Source organism: Scyliorhinus torazame, chromosome 10, assembly GCF_047496885.1.
Source record: "Scyliorhinus torazame isolate Kashiwa2021f chromosome 10, sScyTor2.1, whole genome shotgun sequence".
Classification (NCBI taxonomy): Eukaryota; Metazoa; Chordata; class Chondrichthyes; order Carcharhiniformes; family Scyliorhinidae; genus Scyliorhinus; species Scyliorhinus torazame.
Genome location: NC_092716.1, coordinates 33458925 through 33477796, shown reverse-complemented (window position 1 = coordinate 33477796; position 18872 = coordinate 33458925). Strand labels below are relative to the sequence as shown.

General features: G+C 48.9%; 1 protein-coding gene across 1 annotated transcript in view; it reads left to right on the top strand.

The window, feature by feature from the left end:
- The window catches only part of LOC140430449 (glycine cleavage system H protein, mitochondrial-like), a 44511-nt gene that overhangs the window by 7241 nt on the left and 18398 nt on the right, over positions 1-18872 (top strand). The window contains exon 2 of the mRNA XM_072517931.1: positions 18138-18217. Within this exon, the coding sequence (XP_072374032.1) occupies positions 18138-18217 (80 nt within the window). The remainder of the gene's footprint in view (positions 1-18137; positions 18218-18872) is intronic.

Genomic DNA, 18872 nt, shown 5'->3' with positions numbered 1-18872 from the left:
CCCCTTGAGGCTCTCCGAGCACTTGCCAACGGCTCTATAGCTAGCGCGAACAACAGTGGGGAGAGGGGGCATCCCTGTCTTGTCTCCCCCCCCCCCCCCACCCCCGCAGTCTAAAATAGTCCAATGTAGTCCTATTCTTCCGTACAGTTGCCACAGGAGCCTGATGCAGCAACCTGACCCAGTCGATAAAGCCCCGCCCAAATCCGAACCGTCCCAGTACCTCCCACAGATAATCCCATTCTACCCGATCAAAAGCCTTTTCTGCATCCATTGCGATCACTACCTCCACCTCCCTACCTTCTGGAGGCATCATGATCACATTTAACAACCTTCTTACATTGGCCACCAACAGCCTACCCTTAACAAACCCCAGCTGGTCCTCCCCAATAACGTCCGGAACACAGTCCTCGATCCTGGAGGACAAGATTTTGGCCAGCAGTTTGGCGTCCACATTGAACAGGGATATCGGCCTGTAGGACCCATACAGCTCCGGGTTCTTGTCCCGCTTCAGAATCAACAAAATCGTGGCCTGTGACATCGTCGGGAGCAGCACCCCCCTTTCCGTTGCCTCATTGAACATCCTCATCAACACCGGCCTCAATATCCCAGAGAACATTTTATAAACCACCACAGGGTACCCGTCCGGCCCCGGGGCTTTACCCGCCTGCATGGCCTTCAGACCCTCCACTATCTCTTCCAATCCGCTCAGGGCCCCAGCCCTTCTACCAGCTCCCCGTCCACCTTTGGGAAATTCAGCCCCTCCAAGAAGTGCCTCATCCCCTCCGGCCCTGTAGGGGGTTCCGACCTATACAGCCTACTGTAGAAATCCCTAAACGCCTTATTCACCCCTGCTGAATCTCCAACCAGGTTCCCATCTCTGTCATTTACTTTCCCTATCTCCCTGGCTGCCTCCCTCTTTCTAAGCTGCTGTGCAAGCATTCTGCTGGCCTTCTCTCCATACTCGTAGATCGCCCCCTCGCCTTTCTCAGCTGCTCCACCGCCCTCCCTGTGGTTAACAAGCCGAACACCGCCTGTACCCTCCGCCGTTCCCTTAAAAGCCCTGCCTCTGGGGTCTCCGCATACCTCCTATCGATCTGTAGTATCTCCTTAACCAGTCGGTCCGTCTCTGCCCGGTCCACCTTCTCCCCATGGGCCAGTATCGAGATCAGCTCCCCTCTGACCACCGCCTACAGTGATTCCCAGACCATCGCTGCTGAAATTTCCCCCGTGTCGTTGACCTGCAGGTAGCTCTAAATACATTTCCTCAGCCGCTCGCACACCCCTTCATCGGCCAAAAGTCCCACATCTAACCTCCAGTGCGGGCGCTGGTTACTGTCTTTACTAACCTGCAGGTCAACCCAGTGCGGAGCATGGTCTGCGATTGTGATCGCCGAGTACCCCGTGTCCACCACCCCAGCCAGTAAGGCCCTGCTCAAAATAAAGAAATCAATCCGGGAATACACTTTATGCACGTGTGAGTAGAAGGAGAACTCCTTCACCCTCGGCTGCCCAAATCTCCATGGATCCACCCACAAACTCTCTTAGTTCCTTTGCCATTGCTGGCACCCTGCCCGTTTCGAGCTTGACCTGTCCAAGCCAGGGTCAACTGTGTTGAAGTCCCCTCCCATGACCAACCTGTGCGAGTCTAGGTCTGGTATCTTCCCCAGCATCCTCTTTATAAACTCCACATCATCCCAATTTAGCGCATACACATTTACTAATACCACCTGCACCCCCTCCAGTTTCCCACTGACCATAATGTACCGACCTCCCACATCCAAAACTATTCTACCCGCCTCAAACACCACCCGCTTATTGATCAGCATCGCGACCACTCTAGTCTTTGAATCCAGTCCCGAGTGAAAGACCTGACTGACCCAACCTTTCCTAAATCTAATCTGGTCAGTTACTCTAAGGTGCTTCTCCTGCAGCATTACCACGTCCGCCTTCAGTCCCCTAAGATGCGCGAACACTCGTACCCTCTTGACCGGCCCATTTAACCCTTGAACATTCCGGGTGATCAGCCTAGTTGGGGGGCTCATTGCCCCCCCCCCTTGCCGATCAGCCATCCCCCTTTGTGGGCCCGCCTCCAGCCAATGCTGCGCACCTCCACCGGCCTGCCCCCAGGCAGCCTCCGCCCCCAACCTCCTCTCTGTTCCTCAGCCCAAGTCCCTCCCTCGTCAGCAGAACATTTTCCACAACACTGTAACCCAGCCCCTTTGATAAACTGAACATATGCACACACCCCACTGCGCCTCCGTGAGCTAGCCCGCCCAGCTAGCTTGGTGGCCCCCATCCCTGGCGCCGGATAGTCTCCCACCTGTTGTTCCCTCCCCCAGCGCCCGCTCATACAAACATACGCCCAACATCAACAATCCCCACACAATTGCACGACAGAAAAACACCAAAATCTAAACAAGCACACCTCCATCGCACAACAGTGCAAATGAAAACCTTAACTCACTCAGCTCTACCGCTGGTCCCAAATCAATACAGAAGGCATTACAAACAGCTTCCACAAAACGAAAAACCAGAAACTTTTTTTTTTAAAGAACAGAGAAACAAAAAGAACAAAAACCATGAACGCTGCAGCAAAATTCAAAAGTATTCAGTCCACCACCAGTCCTTTACTTTTCGCGAAGTCCAGCGTGTCCTCGGGCGACTTGAAATAAGAGTGCTGTTCCTCGTGCGTGACCCAGAGACAAGCCGGATACAACAGTCCCAACTTCACCTTTTTTTTAAAAAAGGATCGACCTAATCTGGTTGAGGCCCGCCCTTCTCCTGGCCACCTCCATACTCCGGTCTTGGTAGACCCACAGGATACTATTATCTCACTTACAGCTCCGTGTCTGCTTGGCCCACTGTTGAATGTGCTCCTTATCCAAGTACCTGTGGAATCACACCACCATTGCCCTCGGGGGGACGGGGGTCTCCCGTTCGCGGCTTCCTTGCGAGTGCTCTGTGAGCCCTGTCCACCTCGGGTCGGGAGAACGCCCCATCCCCCAGCAGCTTCTCAAACATATCTGCGATGTATGCCCCAGCGTCCGATCCATCCGGGAACCCAACGATTCTCAAGTTCTGCCGGCGGGACCTATTCTCTAGGTCCTCCACCTTCTCCAGGAGTCTCTTCTGCTGGTCCCTCAGCATCCCCACCTCCAGCTCCACCGCAGTTTGATGATCCTCCTGCTCAGCCAGCGCCTTCCCCACCTTCTGGATCGCCCGATCTTGGGCGTCCAATCTAAGCTCCAGCCGCTCAATTGACTCTTTTATCGGGTCCAAGCTGTCCCGTCTCTGCTTAGCAAAGCCTTCCTGAATAACTTGCATCAGCTGCTCCATTGACCGCTGGGTCGACAAACCAGAGGTCCGGTCCTCCGCCATGCTGTCTCCCGCTGCAGCTTCAGCCCAAGCCTTCTCTGTCTTTCTGTTTCTGCCTTTACGAGCACTTCTAGTCCTTCTCTCCATGCACCGATGTGGGAATTCAGTACACAATTGCCTGTCTTCAGTTTTACAGTTCAAGTCCGGTAGAAAATCGGGGGGAAAGGTCCAAAGGTCCGACCCGAGCAGGAGCCACCAAATGTACGACTTACTCCTTCATAGCCGCCAGCGGAAGTCCAGATTTTCTTCTCTTAAAGGACATTTGTGAACCAGGTGTGTTTTTATGGCAACCTGAAAAACACATGATCTTCTCCAAGGTCTGTGCTAACCCACCTGTTATGCGACATGTAAGAATAGCCATCCTCCAACTTTATCTATTCCTCACATTGAGGCAACGGTACAGTTGTCAAAAAAATATTTTACTTGTTCATGGGATGTGGGTATCGTTGGCTAGGCCAACATTTATTGCCCATCCCTAATTGTCCTTGAACAGCGAGTGGTGAGCTGCCATTTTGAACCACTGGGACCTAAGTCTGTAGAGTTTGGAGACCCTCTTATTGAGATATAGTGGGATAAAGTTCCAGGGTTCCCATATCTCAGCAAGTCTTTTGAGTGCGTTCAGTGTGACTAATAATAGTCTATGATGAACTGTCCTTCATTTGGGTGATTGAACAACTGGCTTGTAAAACTACCGCATATGCTTCTGGAGGAACAGACCATAGAATCTGTGCAGAAGGAGACCATTCGGCCCAACGAGTCTGCACCGACCCTCGACTGCATTGGGGAAGGGGACCGAATGCCAAAGCATTGAGCGGCAGTGGGGAAAAGGCATTGATACTCTGCCAGAGGGGAGAGTAAACCAGAGGCAGAGGAAGAGGAGTGAGTCCTTGAGTAAATGGCATTGTGAAGAAAAATTGCACCCACTTTAGAAACTGATCTTTAAGGACTGAATGAGAGTCAAACATCCATAGGCTAGCTTTCATTCTGACAAGAAAGCATGTTGACAAAACCTTACAGGGAATAAGTGTGATGTTTACATCCTTGGGCAACTCTTGTGTATAACCCTCTTAAAACATCCCCTGTGATAGTACTGATTGTGTCAGAGGACACAGCAAGTATGATATCTGTAGTGAGTGAGGAACTAAGTTTGACTGATACAGGAAGTATGTGCTATGGAAAAATACATTGCTGTGTCCGCGTTTCTAGTAGAAGCTGTGTCTGTGTAATCTTTTCCGCTCGGTAATGATATTTTCTCATCAGTGGTGATTCCGCAGTGCCTCCGCTATACGGAATTCTAATATGACAAATGTACACAGGCAATCTCCATTTCAAATATGGATATGGGAGTTTGTACTGAGGGGGGGGGGGTGTACAAATTTAATTTTAATATTACATTAATGTGTAATTAATTACTAGACACTAATGTGACTGGGTCTGAGCATTGATGGTGCATTAGTTACTCTTGTCAACATGCTGGCTAAAACAAGCACCAAAACCATTTATTGTAGTATCTGTGCATCTTATTATTGAATTCCACGTGGAATATCAAAGTCACCATTACTGCTATTATCTGAAAGGAACAGAAAGTTAAACAGTATATGTTTGTATTAAATGCCTTGGGGTGACACTTGGGTGGAGCTTCATGTATGGGGAACAAAGCTGTGTTTGGAAGGAAAGGTGAGAGAGACGGAACAGAATGAGGTGGTTGAAGAAGGCAATCGGGTTTGCTGTTCTCAGGATGTATCCGGAATACCTATCGAAGAGTTCCAGGAGACGCACACAAATGGTTATCAGGAAGGCAGAGTGAGAATGGTTAGGATAAATCGGGATTAGATTGGGGGCAGCATATTCAAATGATATACCATTATTTCTGAAAGTGTAATGGGTAAAAATGTATTATAATGTTATTGGCTGAATGTCCACTCAACCGTGTGAAACTGGATCCTTGGGTCAGTTTGATGGAAAAATAGGAAGGAAAATCTCACTGGACCTGACGAGTACTGTTTTTTTTTCCCAGTTTCTGAATAGATGTAGACACCACTTTGGTGAAACCTCATGTTGAATAGAAAACCAGGAGCCAAACACAAGAGAAAAGAGCTGCGGAGGAAAACTAGAAATGTTAACCAAAAAAAATGGATGCTGAAGCAAAAGATAAAATAAGTTGATTACAGTGCAATTAATAAAGGACAATTAGAATACAAAGACAGATACATAAACTAAGTTGCCACATCAAGGTCTAAAGCAGGTATATCCCAACCCCTTTTTTCTGAGGGTCTTTTAACAGTAACTTCATTCAAAGCCTACTTGTGACAATAAGCGATTTTCATTTAATTTCTTTGCGTGAAAATTTCAATTTTGTCTCTCACTCATTGGGCCGGTGAGCAAATGTTGGCGAGTGAGGCATTAGAAATTTATCTTGCTATTATCAAAACAATGCATTTTAATGAACTATCTGCAAATGAGAAGACCGATGTATCAGTTTACCTTCTTGTCACACACTGAAGACTGATTCAGTGGGATGCCTGGCATTGTAGTGGCCACACCAAGGAGGGAGTTGATTCCTAAATGACCTGACGCTGCTGAAACAATGGCCCGTCAAGCATTTGGATCGCCTCTCGCGTGCACAACCCAGGGGGACAGAGCAGATCGACTCTTACCGTAGCACGTACTGAGATGCTGGAATTCCCTCCCTACACCGCTTGTGCTTCTTTTCAAACAACATGCCTTGGTGTTAATTGGAAAATAAATAAATAGATGGTCTCAGGAACCCCAAGTGGTGACAAATTTCATAGCACAAATGTTTTTAAACAGTTCTCTTTTGATAACCGTAAAGTCTCCTCCAAACTCGCCCAGCATTTAATTCCTAGTTTTGCATCATCCATTCCACTTTCAACGTTGCCAAAAACAGGTAACACTATTCCGGCACGTTGAAATCAGAGAGGAAATTTCGACAGAGCGCAACGAAAACGGAAAACATACAGAAATCCTCTTTTTTTTCTTTCAAACCAACATCTAGCACTGCTGCCTCACAGCTCCAGGGACCCGGGTTCAATTCCCGCCTGGGGTGACTGTGTGGAGTCTGCACTTTCTCCCTGTGTCTGCGTGGGTTTCCTCTGGATGCTCTGGTTCCCTCCCACACTCCAAAGATGTTCAGGTTAGATGGATTGGCCACGCTAAATTGTCCTTAGCATTGGCCCAAGGATGTGCAGATTAAGTGGTGTTATGGGATTGAAAGGGTAGTGCAGGGGAATGGGCCTCGTTAGGGGGCTTGCAGACTCAATGTGCCGAAAGGCCTCCTTCTGTACTGTGGGGATTCTAATCATCAAAACTTTACTAGGCTTTTATCATATTTTGCCATTAGAGCACTCACTCAATTTTATAAAAATAATGTATTACTTCCATGCCACGTTACTCAAGGAAGTACAGCAAAAACTTCCTTGAAGGTTTTAAGCTAAAAGACTGCAACGTGCAGAGCCAACCTGGGTGGACTAGGAAGATTCCAAATCCAGATGCTGACTGGAAAACTTTAGCTCAGTGTGAAGGAAGCATGCTATAATGTCCTCATTGTTCCTGATTTAATTATTTATCCCCTTTATTGTTCCATGGGATGTGCGCTTTGCTGGCAAGGCCAGCATTTGTTACCCATTCCAGGTGTCCTCAAACTGAATGGCCTACTCGCCCAATTCAGAGAACAGTGAAGAGTCACACACATTGCTGTGGGAGCCACGTGTCGGCCAGACCAGGCAAGAGTGGTAAACAGTGTAATCATCTGCATACATCCTGACTCCTGACCTCATGATGACAGGAAAGTCACTGAAGTGAAAAAAGAAATCATTCTGCTTAATCACTGCTCAGTAACCCTTGCTGGAAAGTGCATGGTCGTGGCTAGGATTGGACCTGGCCGCAAAATTCTCGATGGCTGAATACGAGGCGAGCTGAGAGTGATTTCCTTTGACATCAAGGCAGCATTTGGCCGAGGATGGCATCAAGGAGCCCTAGCAAAACTGGGGTCAATGGGAATCTGGGGAACATCCCTGCTGGTCAGTCATACCCTCCCCATTTGGGAGGGTTTAAACTAGTATGGCAGGGGGATGGGCACGGGAGCAATAGGTCAGAAGGTGAGAGCATTGAGGGAGAACTAGGGAATAGGGACAGTGTGGCTCTGAGGCAGAGCAGACGGGGAGAAGTTGCTGAACACAGCGGGTCTGGTGGCCTGAAGTGCATATGTTTTAATGCAAGGAGCATTACGGGTAAGGCAGATGAACTTAGAGCTTGGATTACTACTTGGAACTATGATGTTGTTGCCATTACAGAGACCTGGTTGAGGGAAGGGCAGGATTGGCAGCTAAACGTTCCAGGATTTAGATGTTTCAGGCGGGATAGAGGGGGATGTAAAAGGGGAGGCGGAGTTGCGCTACTTGTTCGGGAGAGTATCACAGCTATACAGCGAGAGGACACCTCAGAGGGCAGTGAGGCTATATGGGTAGAGATCAGGAATAAGAAGGGTGCAGTCACAATGTTGGGGGTATACTACAGGCCTCCCAACAGCCAGCGGGAGATAGAGGAGCAGATAGGTAGACAGATTTTGGAAAAGAGTAAAAACAACAGGGTTGTGGTGATGGGAGACTTCAACTTCCCCAATATTGACTGGGACTCACTTAGTGCCAGGGGCTTAGACGGGGCAGAGTTTGTAAGGAGCATCCAGGAGGGCTTCTTAAAACAATATGTAAACAGTCCAACTAGGGAAGGGGCGGTACTGGACCTGGTATTGGGGAATGAGCCCGGCCAGGTGGTAGATGTTTCAGTAGGGGAGCATTTCGGTAACAGTGACCACAATTCAGTAAGTTTTAAAGTACTGGTGGACAAGGATAAGAGTGGTCCGAGGATGAATGTGCTAAATTGGGGGAAGGCTAATTATAACAATATTAGGCGGGAACTGAAGAACATAGATTGGGGGCGGATGTTTGAGGGCAAATCAACATCTGACATGTGGGAGGCTTTCAAGTGTCAGTTGAAAGGAATACAGGACAGGCATGTTCCTGTGAGGAAGAAAGATAAATACGGCAATTTTCGGGAACCTTGGATGACGAGTGATATTGTAGGCCTCGTCAAAAAGAAAAAGGAGGCATTTGTCAGGGCTAAAAGGCTGGGAACAGACGAAGCCTGTGTGGCATATAAGGAAAGTAGGAAGGAACTTAAGCAAGGAGTCAGGAGGGCTAGAAGGGGTCATGAAAAGTCATTGGCAAATAGGGTTAAGGAAAATCCCAAGGCTTTTTACACGTACATAAAAAGCAAGAGGGTAGCCAGGGAAAGGGTTGGCCCACTGAAGGATAGGCAAGGGAATCTATGTGTGGAGCCAGAGGAAATGGGCGAGGTACTAAATGAATACTTTGCATCAGTATTCACCAAAGAGAAGGAATTGGTAGATGTTGAGTCTGGAGAAGGGGGTGTAGATAGCCTGGGTCACATTGTGATCCAAAAAGACGAGGTGTTGGGTGTCTTAAAAAATATTAAGGTAGATAAGTCCCCAGGGCCGGATGGGATCTACCCCAGAATACTGAAGGAGGCTGGAGAGGAAATTGCTGAGGCCTTGACAGAAATCTTTGGATCCTCGCTGTCTTCAGGGGATGTCCCGGAGGACTGGAGAATAGCCAATGTTGTTCCTCTGTTTAAGAAGGGTGGCAGGGATAATCCCGGGAACTACAGGCCGGCGAGCCTTACTTCAGTGGTAGGGAAATTACTGGAGAGAATTCTTCGAGACAGGATCTACTCCCATTTGGAAGCAAATGGACGTATTAGTGAGAGGCAGCACGGTTTTGTGAAGGGGAGGTCGTGTCTCACTAACTTGATAGAATTTTTCGAGGAGGTCACTAAGATGATTGATGCAGGTAGGGCAGTAGATGTTGTCTATATGGACTTCAGTAAGGCCTTTGACAAGGTCCCTCATGGTAGACTAGTACAAAAGGTGAAGTCACACGGGATCAGGGGTGAACTGGCAAGGTGGATACAGAACTGGCTGGGCCATAGAAGGCAGAGGGTAGCAATGGAGGGATGCTTTTCTAATTGGAGGGCTGTGACCAGTGGTGTTCCACAAGGATCAGTGCTGGGACCTTTGCTCTTTGTAGTATATATAAATGATTTGGAGGAAAATGTAACTGGTCTGATTAGTAAGTTTGCAGACGACACAAAGGTTGGTGGAATTGCGGATAGCGATGAGGACTGTCTGAGGATACAGCAGGATTTAGATTGTCTGGAGACTTGGGCGGAGAGATGGCAGATGGAGTTTAACCTGGACAAATGTGAGGTAATGCATTTTGGAAGGGCTAATGCAGGTAGGGAATATACAGTGAATGGTAGAACCCTCAAGAGTATTGAAAGTCAAAGAGATCTGGGAGTACAGGTCCACAGATCACTGAAAGGGGCTACACAGGTGGAGAAGGTAGTCAAGAAGGCATACGGCATGCTTGCCTTCATTGGCCGGGGTATTGAGTATAAGAATTGGCAAGTCATGTTGCAGCTGTATAGAACCTTAGTTAGGCCACACTTGGAGTATAGTGTTCTGGTCGCCACACTACCAGAAGGATGTGGAGGCTTTAGAGAGGGTGCAGAAGAGATTTACCAGAATGTTGCCTGGTATGGAGGGCATAAGCTATGAGGAGCGATTGAATAAACTCGGTTTGTTCTCACTGGAACGAAGGAGGTTGAGGGGCGACCTGATAGAGGTATACAAAATTATGAGGGGCATAGACAGAGTGGATAGTCAGAGGCTTTTCCCCAGGGTAGAGGGGTCAATTACTAGGGGGCATAGGTTTAAGGTGAGAGGGGCAAAGTTTAGAGTAGATGTACGAGGCAAGTTTTTTACGCAGAGGGTAGTGGGTGCCTGGAACTCGCTACCGGAGGAGGTAGTGGAAGCAGGGACGATAGGGACATTTAAGGGGCATCTTGACAAATATATGAATAGGATGGGAATAGAAGGATACGGACCCAGGAAGTGTAGAAGATTGTAGTTTAGTCGGGCAGTATGGTCGGCACGGGCTTGGAGGGCCGAAGGGCCTGTTCCTGTGCTGTACATTTCTTTGTTCTTTGTTTGTTCATACCTAGCACAATGGAAGATGGTTGGAGGATAGTCACTTCAGCTCCAGCACATCACTGCAGGAGTTACTCAGCATACTGTTGTCGGTTCAACCATCTTCCGGTGCTTCATCAATCACTTACTTTCCGTCCATCATAAGGTCAGAAGTGGGGATGTAATGAACAATGTTCAGCACCATTCCTGAGTCCTCAGATACTGAAGCAGTTCATGTCTAAATGCACAAGTTCTGAACAATATCCAGACTTGGACCGACAAGTGGCAAGTAACATTTGTGTCAGACATGCTAGGCAAAGCTTATTTCCAACGAGAGTGGATCAAACCATTGCCCCATGACATAAAAAGTGGCATTACCATTGTGGCATCCCCCCACTATCAACATTCTCCAGGTTAGCATTGACCAGAAACTGAATTGGACAAGACATTTAAATACTGTGGCCATAAGAGCAGGTCAGAGGCTAGGAATCCAGTGAGGAGTTGGTAGGCCAACCCTGTACTAAACAATGTAACAACTTGCGGTCTACAACTTAAGATGTGAGGAATTTCGGGAAGGAAATCTGTCGTCCTTTCCTGGCCTGGTCTACATGTGACTCCAGATCTACAGCAATGTGGTTAACTCTTAAATTCCCTCGGGGATGGGCAATAATTGCTGACCCAGCCAACTACGCCCTCACCATGAACAACATTTTTTTAAAAAGAAGGAATCAAAATACTCAGATGCATAAGATGCCTTCAAGGGTCTTTTTATGAGGTGACCACTGATCCATACATTAGAAATTAATCAAGAATTAGAAATGATCTTTCTGAATATGAGGGTGTATACAGTGAATCATGGAACTGTACTGAAAGCTGAGGTTTGAAAATGTTATCAGTGTACATAAGATAATTTGTTGTGTTAATCACATAGTCTTTGTATCTATCATCATTGTATCTATCATCACCTGTGATAACTTGCTATAAAAGCTATGCAACCTAGGCTACATTTTTCTGTTTTGAAATATATATTATAAAATTGACTGATAATTAAGGAAAGCTAAATTTGAATGATAGCTGATCAGTGGAGACTACTTTTAAAAGTAACTAGTACTTGGTTCTAATATAATTGAAAATGCTGGAAAAACAGGTCTGGCAGCATCTGTGAAGAGAGGAAGAGAGTCAATACAGACTCCTAACTCTGCCTCTCTCCACAGTTACAGCCAAACTTCCCTGAGTTTATCCAGCATCTTCAGATTTCCAAAATCTGCAGTTTTTTGTACTTAGTCCGGTCTATCTTCATTGGTATTGCCGATTGGGATCAGCAGCATTTTGTACTTAATACCTCAGCTGTTAGATGACAATGCCATACTGCAGTTTGGGGGTTTGAGATTTTTTAAATGTCTTTATTGGGTTTTCACATTTAGTATTGCACAACTCCAATGTTATATGTTACACTTTACATAACCACGTCAATCATAGAAAAATAAATAAACAACATAACAAAAACGAACAAGAAATAAAAGGAGTACAAAGACAGGCAGATATCAGTACAGATATTTACATAAATTGCTTTCCCTCCTGCTGTGGCCATGTCCCCCTCCTTTGGACAGTGTACCTTGTTGCCGTTCCGGGTTTGGTCTGGCGCGTATTTACATATGTATATATCTACAGTTTTGTCCCTTGTCCCGCTCAATTCTCTTGTGGTCTCCCCCCCCCCCCCCCCCCCCCCCTTTCATCTCCATCCCATGACGCTCTTGTGTCTTTCCCCCCCCCCACCCACCCTTCCTCTACTGGTTGCTGGCTACGAACAGATCCTGGAACATGTTGGTGAACTGCGGTTGGGGGTGGGGTTTTAATGGATGTAAATTTCAGAATGGAACTAGGGAACAAAGGTACACTTAAGTGTCATGATAAGTGGGTGGTGGGGGAGGGGACGGTGTGGTTACGTATGGAGGCGGCTTCTTGTAAGGGCACCAGTCTGGGGGCGTTGGTAACTGCACCTCTGCCGCGGTACTCCACCAGCCCCGTGGTGGTGGCGGCCTTGAGAGTTTGGGGCCAGTGGAGGTGGCATGTGGGAGCATCGGTCTGGGCCCCAAATTGTGATAACCACTGGTTTGCCCCGGGGAGTATGGATAGGGAGTTCCGGGTATGGCGGAGAGCAGGGATTGAGAGGATGGGGGATGTGTTTAGATGGTAACTTTCCGAGTATGAGGGTGCTGGAGGAAAAGTTTGGGCTGGCGAGGGGAAACAAATTCAGATACTTGCAGGTGCGAGTCTTCCTACGTAAACAGGTGGCCTTCCCGCTCCTACCACAGAGGGGGATTCAGGACAGGGTGATTCACGATCAATGACCACTAAAGCGAGGTTGTAGTCCAACTGAAGGCTTTAATAAGCTAGTTGTTACCCCCAGCAGCTCAGGTACAGAATGAAGGCTGCTGGGGCGGCACGGGCTCTTGTATGATTCATAATTAACTATACGCTTTAAAATGAAGCAATCAGTCGATCGGGGCCGCCGGTTGTCCTCTGTGATCGTCGAAGCTTCGGTGGTGACTCCGGTGGAGGCTAGGGCTTTTGTGACTCTGGGAGCGTTGCCTCAATCTCTGTGGCAGCTGCGACACCCCTAGATGGCGCTGGTGGGGAAAACAATTGACCTGGGAAGGGAGCGTCTGCGGGGTGGGTGGGAGAGGGGGCCTAGATGGGGCCGGTGGGAGGACCGATCCTCCTGTAAGGTGCACTGGTGGAAGGGAGGATGGGACTGGTGGCTGGGGTGTGCGTGGGGCTCCGGCGGGCGCCAGGTCTCGTAGGGAGACCGTATCTTGTCGGCCATCGGGGTACGCCACATAGGCGTACTGGGGCTTAGCGTGGAGAAGATGGACCCTCTCAACCAACGGGTCTGACTTGTGCGCCAGCACGTGTTTTCGGAGCAGGATGGGTCTGGGAGCTGCCAGCCAGGTTGGGAGCGAGGTCCCAGAGGAGGACTTCCTGGGGAAGCCAAGGAGACGTTTGTGAGGTATCTGGTTGGTTGTGGTACAAAGCAGTGACCGGATGGAGTGGAGGGCATCCGGGAGGACTTCCTGCCAGCGGGAGACTGGGAGATTCCTGGACCGTAGGGCCAGTAGGACGGTCTTCCATACCGTTCCGTTCTCCCTCTCTACCTGTCCGTTACCCCGGGGGTTGTAACTGGTCGTCCTGCTCGAGGCGATGCCCTTGCTGAGCAGGAATTGACGCAGTTCGTCGCTCATAAAGGAGGACCCCCTATCATTATGTATGTAAGCGGGGAACCCGAACAGTGCAAAGATGCTATTGCAAAGAGGGCCTTGATGACAGTGGTTGCGGTCATGTCGGAGCAGGGGATGGCGAATGGGAACCGGGCGTACTCGTCAATCACGTTTAGGAAGTACGTGTTGCGGTCGGTGGAGGGGAGGGGGCCTTTGAAGTCCATGCTGAGGCGTTCAAATGGACGGGAAGCCTTTATCAGGTGCGCTTTCTCTGGCCGGTAGAAGTGCGGTTTGCACTCCGCGCAGATTTGGCAGAACCTGGTGACTGCCCTGACCTCGATGGAGTAGGGCAGGTTGCGGGTCTTGATGAAGTGGAAAAAGCGGGTGACCCCCGGGTGGCAGAGGCCCTCGATGAGGGCTCAAAGGTGGTCCACTTGTGCAGTGGCACATGTACCGCGGGACAGGGCATCAGGAGGCTCGTTTAGCTTCCCAGGACGATACAAGGTCTCGTAGTTGTAGGTGGAGAGTTCGATCCTCCACCGCAAGATCTTATTGTTTTTTATCTTGCCCCACTGTGCATTATCGAACATGAAAGCAACCGCCCGTTGGTCAGTGAGGAGAGTGAACCTCCTGCCGGCCAGGTAATGCCTCCAATGTCACACAGCTTCTACTATGGCCTGGGCCTCCTTTTCGACTGAGGAGTGGCGGATTTCAGAAGCATGGAGGGTACGTGAGAAGAAGGCCATGGGTCTGCCCGCTTGGTTGAGGGTGGCCGCCAGAGCTACGTCAGACACATCGCTCTCGACCTGGAAGAGGAGGGACTCGTCGATGGCGTGCATCGTGGCCTTTGCAATGTCCGTTTTGATGCGGCTGAAGGCCTGGCGGGCCTCTATCGACAGGGGAAAAGCTGTGGATTGGATCAGGGGACGGGCCTTGTCCGCATAGTTGGGGACCCACTGGGCATAGTAACTGAAAAACCCTAGGCAGCGCTTCAGGGCCTTGGAGCAGTGAGGGAGGGGGAACTCCATAAGGGGGCGCATGCGTTCAGGGTCGGGGTCTATAACTCCATTTCGCACTACTTAGCCAAGGATGGCTAGGCGGTCGGTGCTAAACATGCATTTGTCCTTGGTATACGTAAGGTTAAGGATCTTTGCAGTCTGGAGGAATTTTCGGAGGTTGGTGTCGTGGTCCTGATGGTCGTGGCCGCAGATGGTGACATTATCGAGATACGGGAATGTTGCCCATAAACTGTACCGGTCAACCATTCGGTCCATCTCGCGTTGGAAGACCGAGACCCCGTTGGTGACACTGAAGGGAACTCTTAAGAAGTGATAGAGCCGCCCATCTGCCTCGAAGGCAGTGTATTTGCGGTCACTAGTGCGGATGGGGAACTGGTGGTAGGCGGACTTAAGATCCATCGTGGAGCAGACCTTGTAATGCGCAATCCTGTTTACCAGGTTGGATATGCGGGGGAGAGGGTACGCGTCCAGCTGCGTAAACTTGTTGATGGTCTGACTGTGGTCGATGACCATCCTATGCTTCTCCCCGGTCTTTACCACCACTACTTGAGCTCTCCAGGGACTGTTGCTAGCTTCAATGACTTCTTCCCTCAGTAGCCTTTGGACCTCTGACCTAATAAAGATTCGATCCTGGGCACTGTACCGTCTGTTCCTGGTGGCGACGGGTTTGCAATCCGGAGTGAGGTTTGCAAACAGGGAAGGCGGATCGACCTTGAGGGTCGCGAGGCCGCAGACAGTGAGGAGGGGGGTATAGGGCCGCCGAATTTGAAATTTAGGCTTTGGAGATTACACTGGAAGTCTAAACCTAGGAGTGTGGCCGCGCAGAGGTGGGGAAGGACGTATAGCCGGTAATTTTTAAACTCCCTTCCCTGAACTGAGGTTTGCTACACAAAACCCCTTTATCTCTACTGAGTGGGAACCGGAGGCCAGCGAGATTTTTTGATTAACGGGGTGGACAAGGAGAGAACAGTGTCTTACCGTGTCGGGGTGTATGAAGCTCTCCTTGCTCCCAGAGTCGATTTAAGCAGGACGTCTCGTGCCCGTTGATTAGTACTGTCGTTGTAGCAGTTGAGAGTGTTCGAGGCCGGGACATCCAGAGTCACCGAGGCTAATCTCAGCAGTTGAGTGTTCTCTTCGGGCGGTGTGTGGTCAGCCAAGCTGGGGTCCTGGGAGTCCATCCAAGATGGTGGCTCCCATTGGTCGCACATGGCTGGGGATGCACAAAATGGCGGCGCCCATCCATCGAACGTGGCGTCCACGGGACAAGATGGCAGCGCCCGGGGCCCGCATGTGGCCCTGGAGTAGGAAGATGGCGTCGTCCGCTGGCCGCACAGAGACCGTGGAGAGGTGTGTGGTGGCGGTCCGCGGCGGCGACCGTACGGACCTGGCATACCACCATGAAATGGCCCTTTTTACCGCATCCCTTGCAGGTGGATGCGCGGGCAGTGCTGGCGGGGGTGCTTGGCCTGCCCGCAAAAGTAGCAGCGGGGCCCCCCCAGGGTTGCCAGGCTGCCTTGCAGCACAAGCTTGTGGGAGGATGGGGGTGTCTCGGGCCGGCTGCGGAGGGGTTCCACGCTGCCCCGGGGGCTGCCGGGTTGTCGGGAACGTAAGCGCGGGCGTTTCTGGAGGCCACGTCCAGGGAGCCGGCAAGGGCCCGTGCCTCCTTGAGGCCTAGGGTGTCTTTCCAGCAATCGCTGGCGGAACTGAGAGGACAGCATACCTGCTACAAAAGCGTCCCGGATCAAGAGTTCTGTGTGGTCGCTCACCGAAACTTGTGGGCAGCTGCAGTTTCTCCCCAACACCAGGAGTGCACGGTAAAATTCTTCCAGCGATTCCCCGGGATTTGTCGCCTCGTTGCTAGCAGATGTCGGGCGTAGACCTGGTTTACTGGGCGGATATATTGTCCTTTTAGCAGCTCTATTGCTGCATCGAAGTCTTCCGCGTCCTTGATGAGAGTGTAAATTTCCGGCCTCGCCCTCGAGTGCAGGACTTGCATTTTCTGTTCTCCTGTGGGTGTGTTTTCGGCCGTTCCGAAATATCGTTTAAAACAACTAGCCAGTGCTTGAAGATTGCCGCAGAATTCCCCGCGTGGGGCTGAGTTGCAGACACTCCAGCTTGATTCGGAGCTCCATCCTTTTAAATCGAGCTTATTAAATTGATGCACGATCAATGACCACTAAAGCGAGGTTGTAGTCCAAATGAAGGCTTTAATAAGCTAGATGTTTCCCCCAGCAGCTCAGGTGCAGACTGAAGGCTGCTGGGGCAGCACGGGCTCTTATAGCCCGCCTAGCAGGGCAGAGCTACCATACAGTTTGACCAATACGAAGCATACAATCTACCAATGGTGTTCCAGCATTACCAGGTACCGTAATACCTCTACACAGACTACAACAACAGGGTAATTTCCAGAGGGTGGGTAGGGGAGGGGAGCGCCTCGGAAATCTATAAGGAGCTGAAGCGTAAGTGGGAGGAGGAGCTGGGAGGTGAAATAGAGGATGGTTTATGGGCAGACTCATTGAGTAGAGTCAGCACGTCCGCAACATGTGCCAGGATCAGCCTGATACAATTTAAGGTTGTGCACCGGGCTCACATGACAGTGGCCCGGATGATCAGATTCTTTGGGGTGGAGGACAGGTGCACAAAATGCACGGGAGGACCAGCGGACTATGTCCATATGTTTTGGACATGTCCAAAGCTTTGGGGATTTTGGCAGAGGTTTGCGGACGTCATGTCCAAGGTTTTAAAAACAAGGGTGGCGCTGGGTCCAGAGGTGGCGATTTTCGGGGTGTCGGAAGATCCGGGAATCCAGGAGGAGAAAGAGGCAGATGTTCTGGCCTTTGTTTCCCTGGTAGCCCAGAGACGGATACTATTGGCATGGAGGGACCCAAAGTCGGAGACCTGGCTATCGGACATGGCTAGCTTTCTCTGTATGGAGAAAATTAAGTTCGCCTTGAGAGGGTCACTGTTAGGGTTCACCCGGAGGTGGCAACCGTTCGTCGACTTCCTTGCGGAAAATTAATCGTCAGCATACGGGGGGGGGGGGGGGCGGGGGGAGTAGTTTAGGTTAGAGTAGGGGGTAATAAGGGTGGGACCTGTACGAAAGGTAAACGACTTTTGCAATATGTTTATGGTTTCATGTATCTGGTCTATTTTGTTGTTGTTTCTATACCAAAAATACCTCAATAAAATGTTTATTAAAAAAAAAAAGTGCCTTGATTGCGAAATGCATGGCAACAAACAAGGAAAGGTTTTTTTTGTTTTAAAAAAAAAAGTTATTTCAGTCATGACACTATGCTAATATGCAGTATCCTAAGTAGTTCCTTGCTCGGATGTTTATAGCTTTAATAAAGATCAAGAAGACCCAGTTATATTGAATATGTAAACATTAATGTTATACGGTTTGTCAATCTTAGATTAAATGTTTTATCATATTTGATGTTGGTTGATTATGTATTACAGCTCGTAAGTTTACAGACAAACATGAATGGGTAACAGTTGAGAATGGAATTGGTACAGTGGGCATTAGCAATTATGCTCAGGTAGGTATTTGTTTATTACCATCCTGTGTAATTCTTGTATCAGTCCTCCACTTTTGAACTCCGTGGTATTAGCTGTGCTGGTTTTAGTTTGCAAGGTTTGCTTGGATGTTCTTGGACTTCGCCCATTGTTCAGTTTTGTGTTGCAAGATCAGCTTTTCCTAATCAAGCTTTAGTCCTGGTCTTTATTATCAGTGGGACCAAGGTTCACTTCACTATCAGTGCTTATAAGCGTTTGCGACCCTTCCAAGTAAAATTGTTCTAATTTGCCATTATGAACAAATTTTATTGACATGAAAGTGCTAAATGAACTTTGGTATGAACACAGCAATGTGGTGAAGCCCTGTCATGACCTTAAAATTCAATATAAGTCTAAATTTTATATTTTTGTAAACTTACGATTTTGCAAAAAACTTTATTCTTTAGTTATGGTTGGTTAAAATATGAATTTCAAAAAACAATTAATTGTGTTGAATATTGTGCCTGTAAAGAGCACTATCTTTAAAAAAAAATGCAATGGTTATATAGTTTTTAATGAAATGTAAAGGGTGCTTCAATGTTGTCCATTATGTTGCGTGCCTGCCTTCTGCACCTGGCTACATATCTCAATGAGCTTGGAAACAAACTTTGTATTGTAATTTTAATATATTGTATTCAC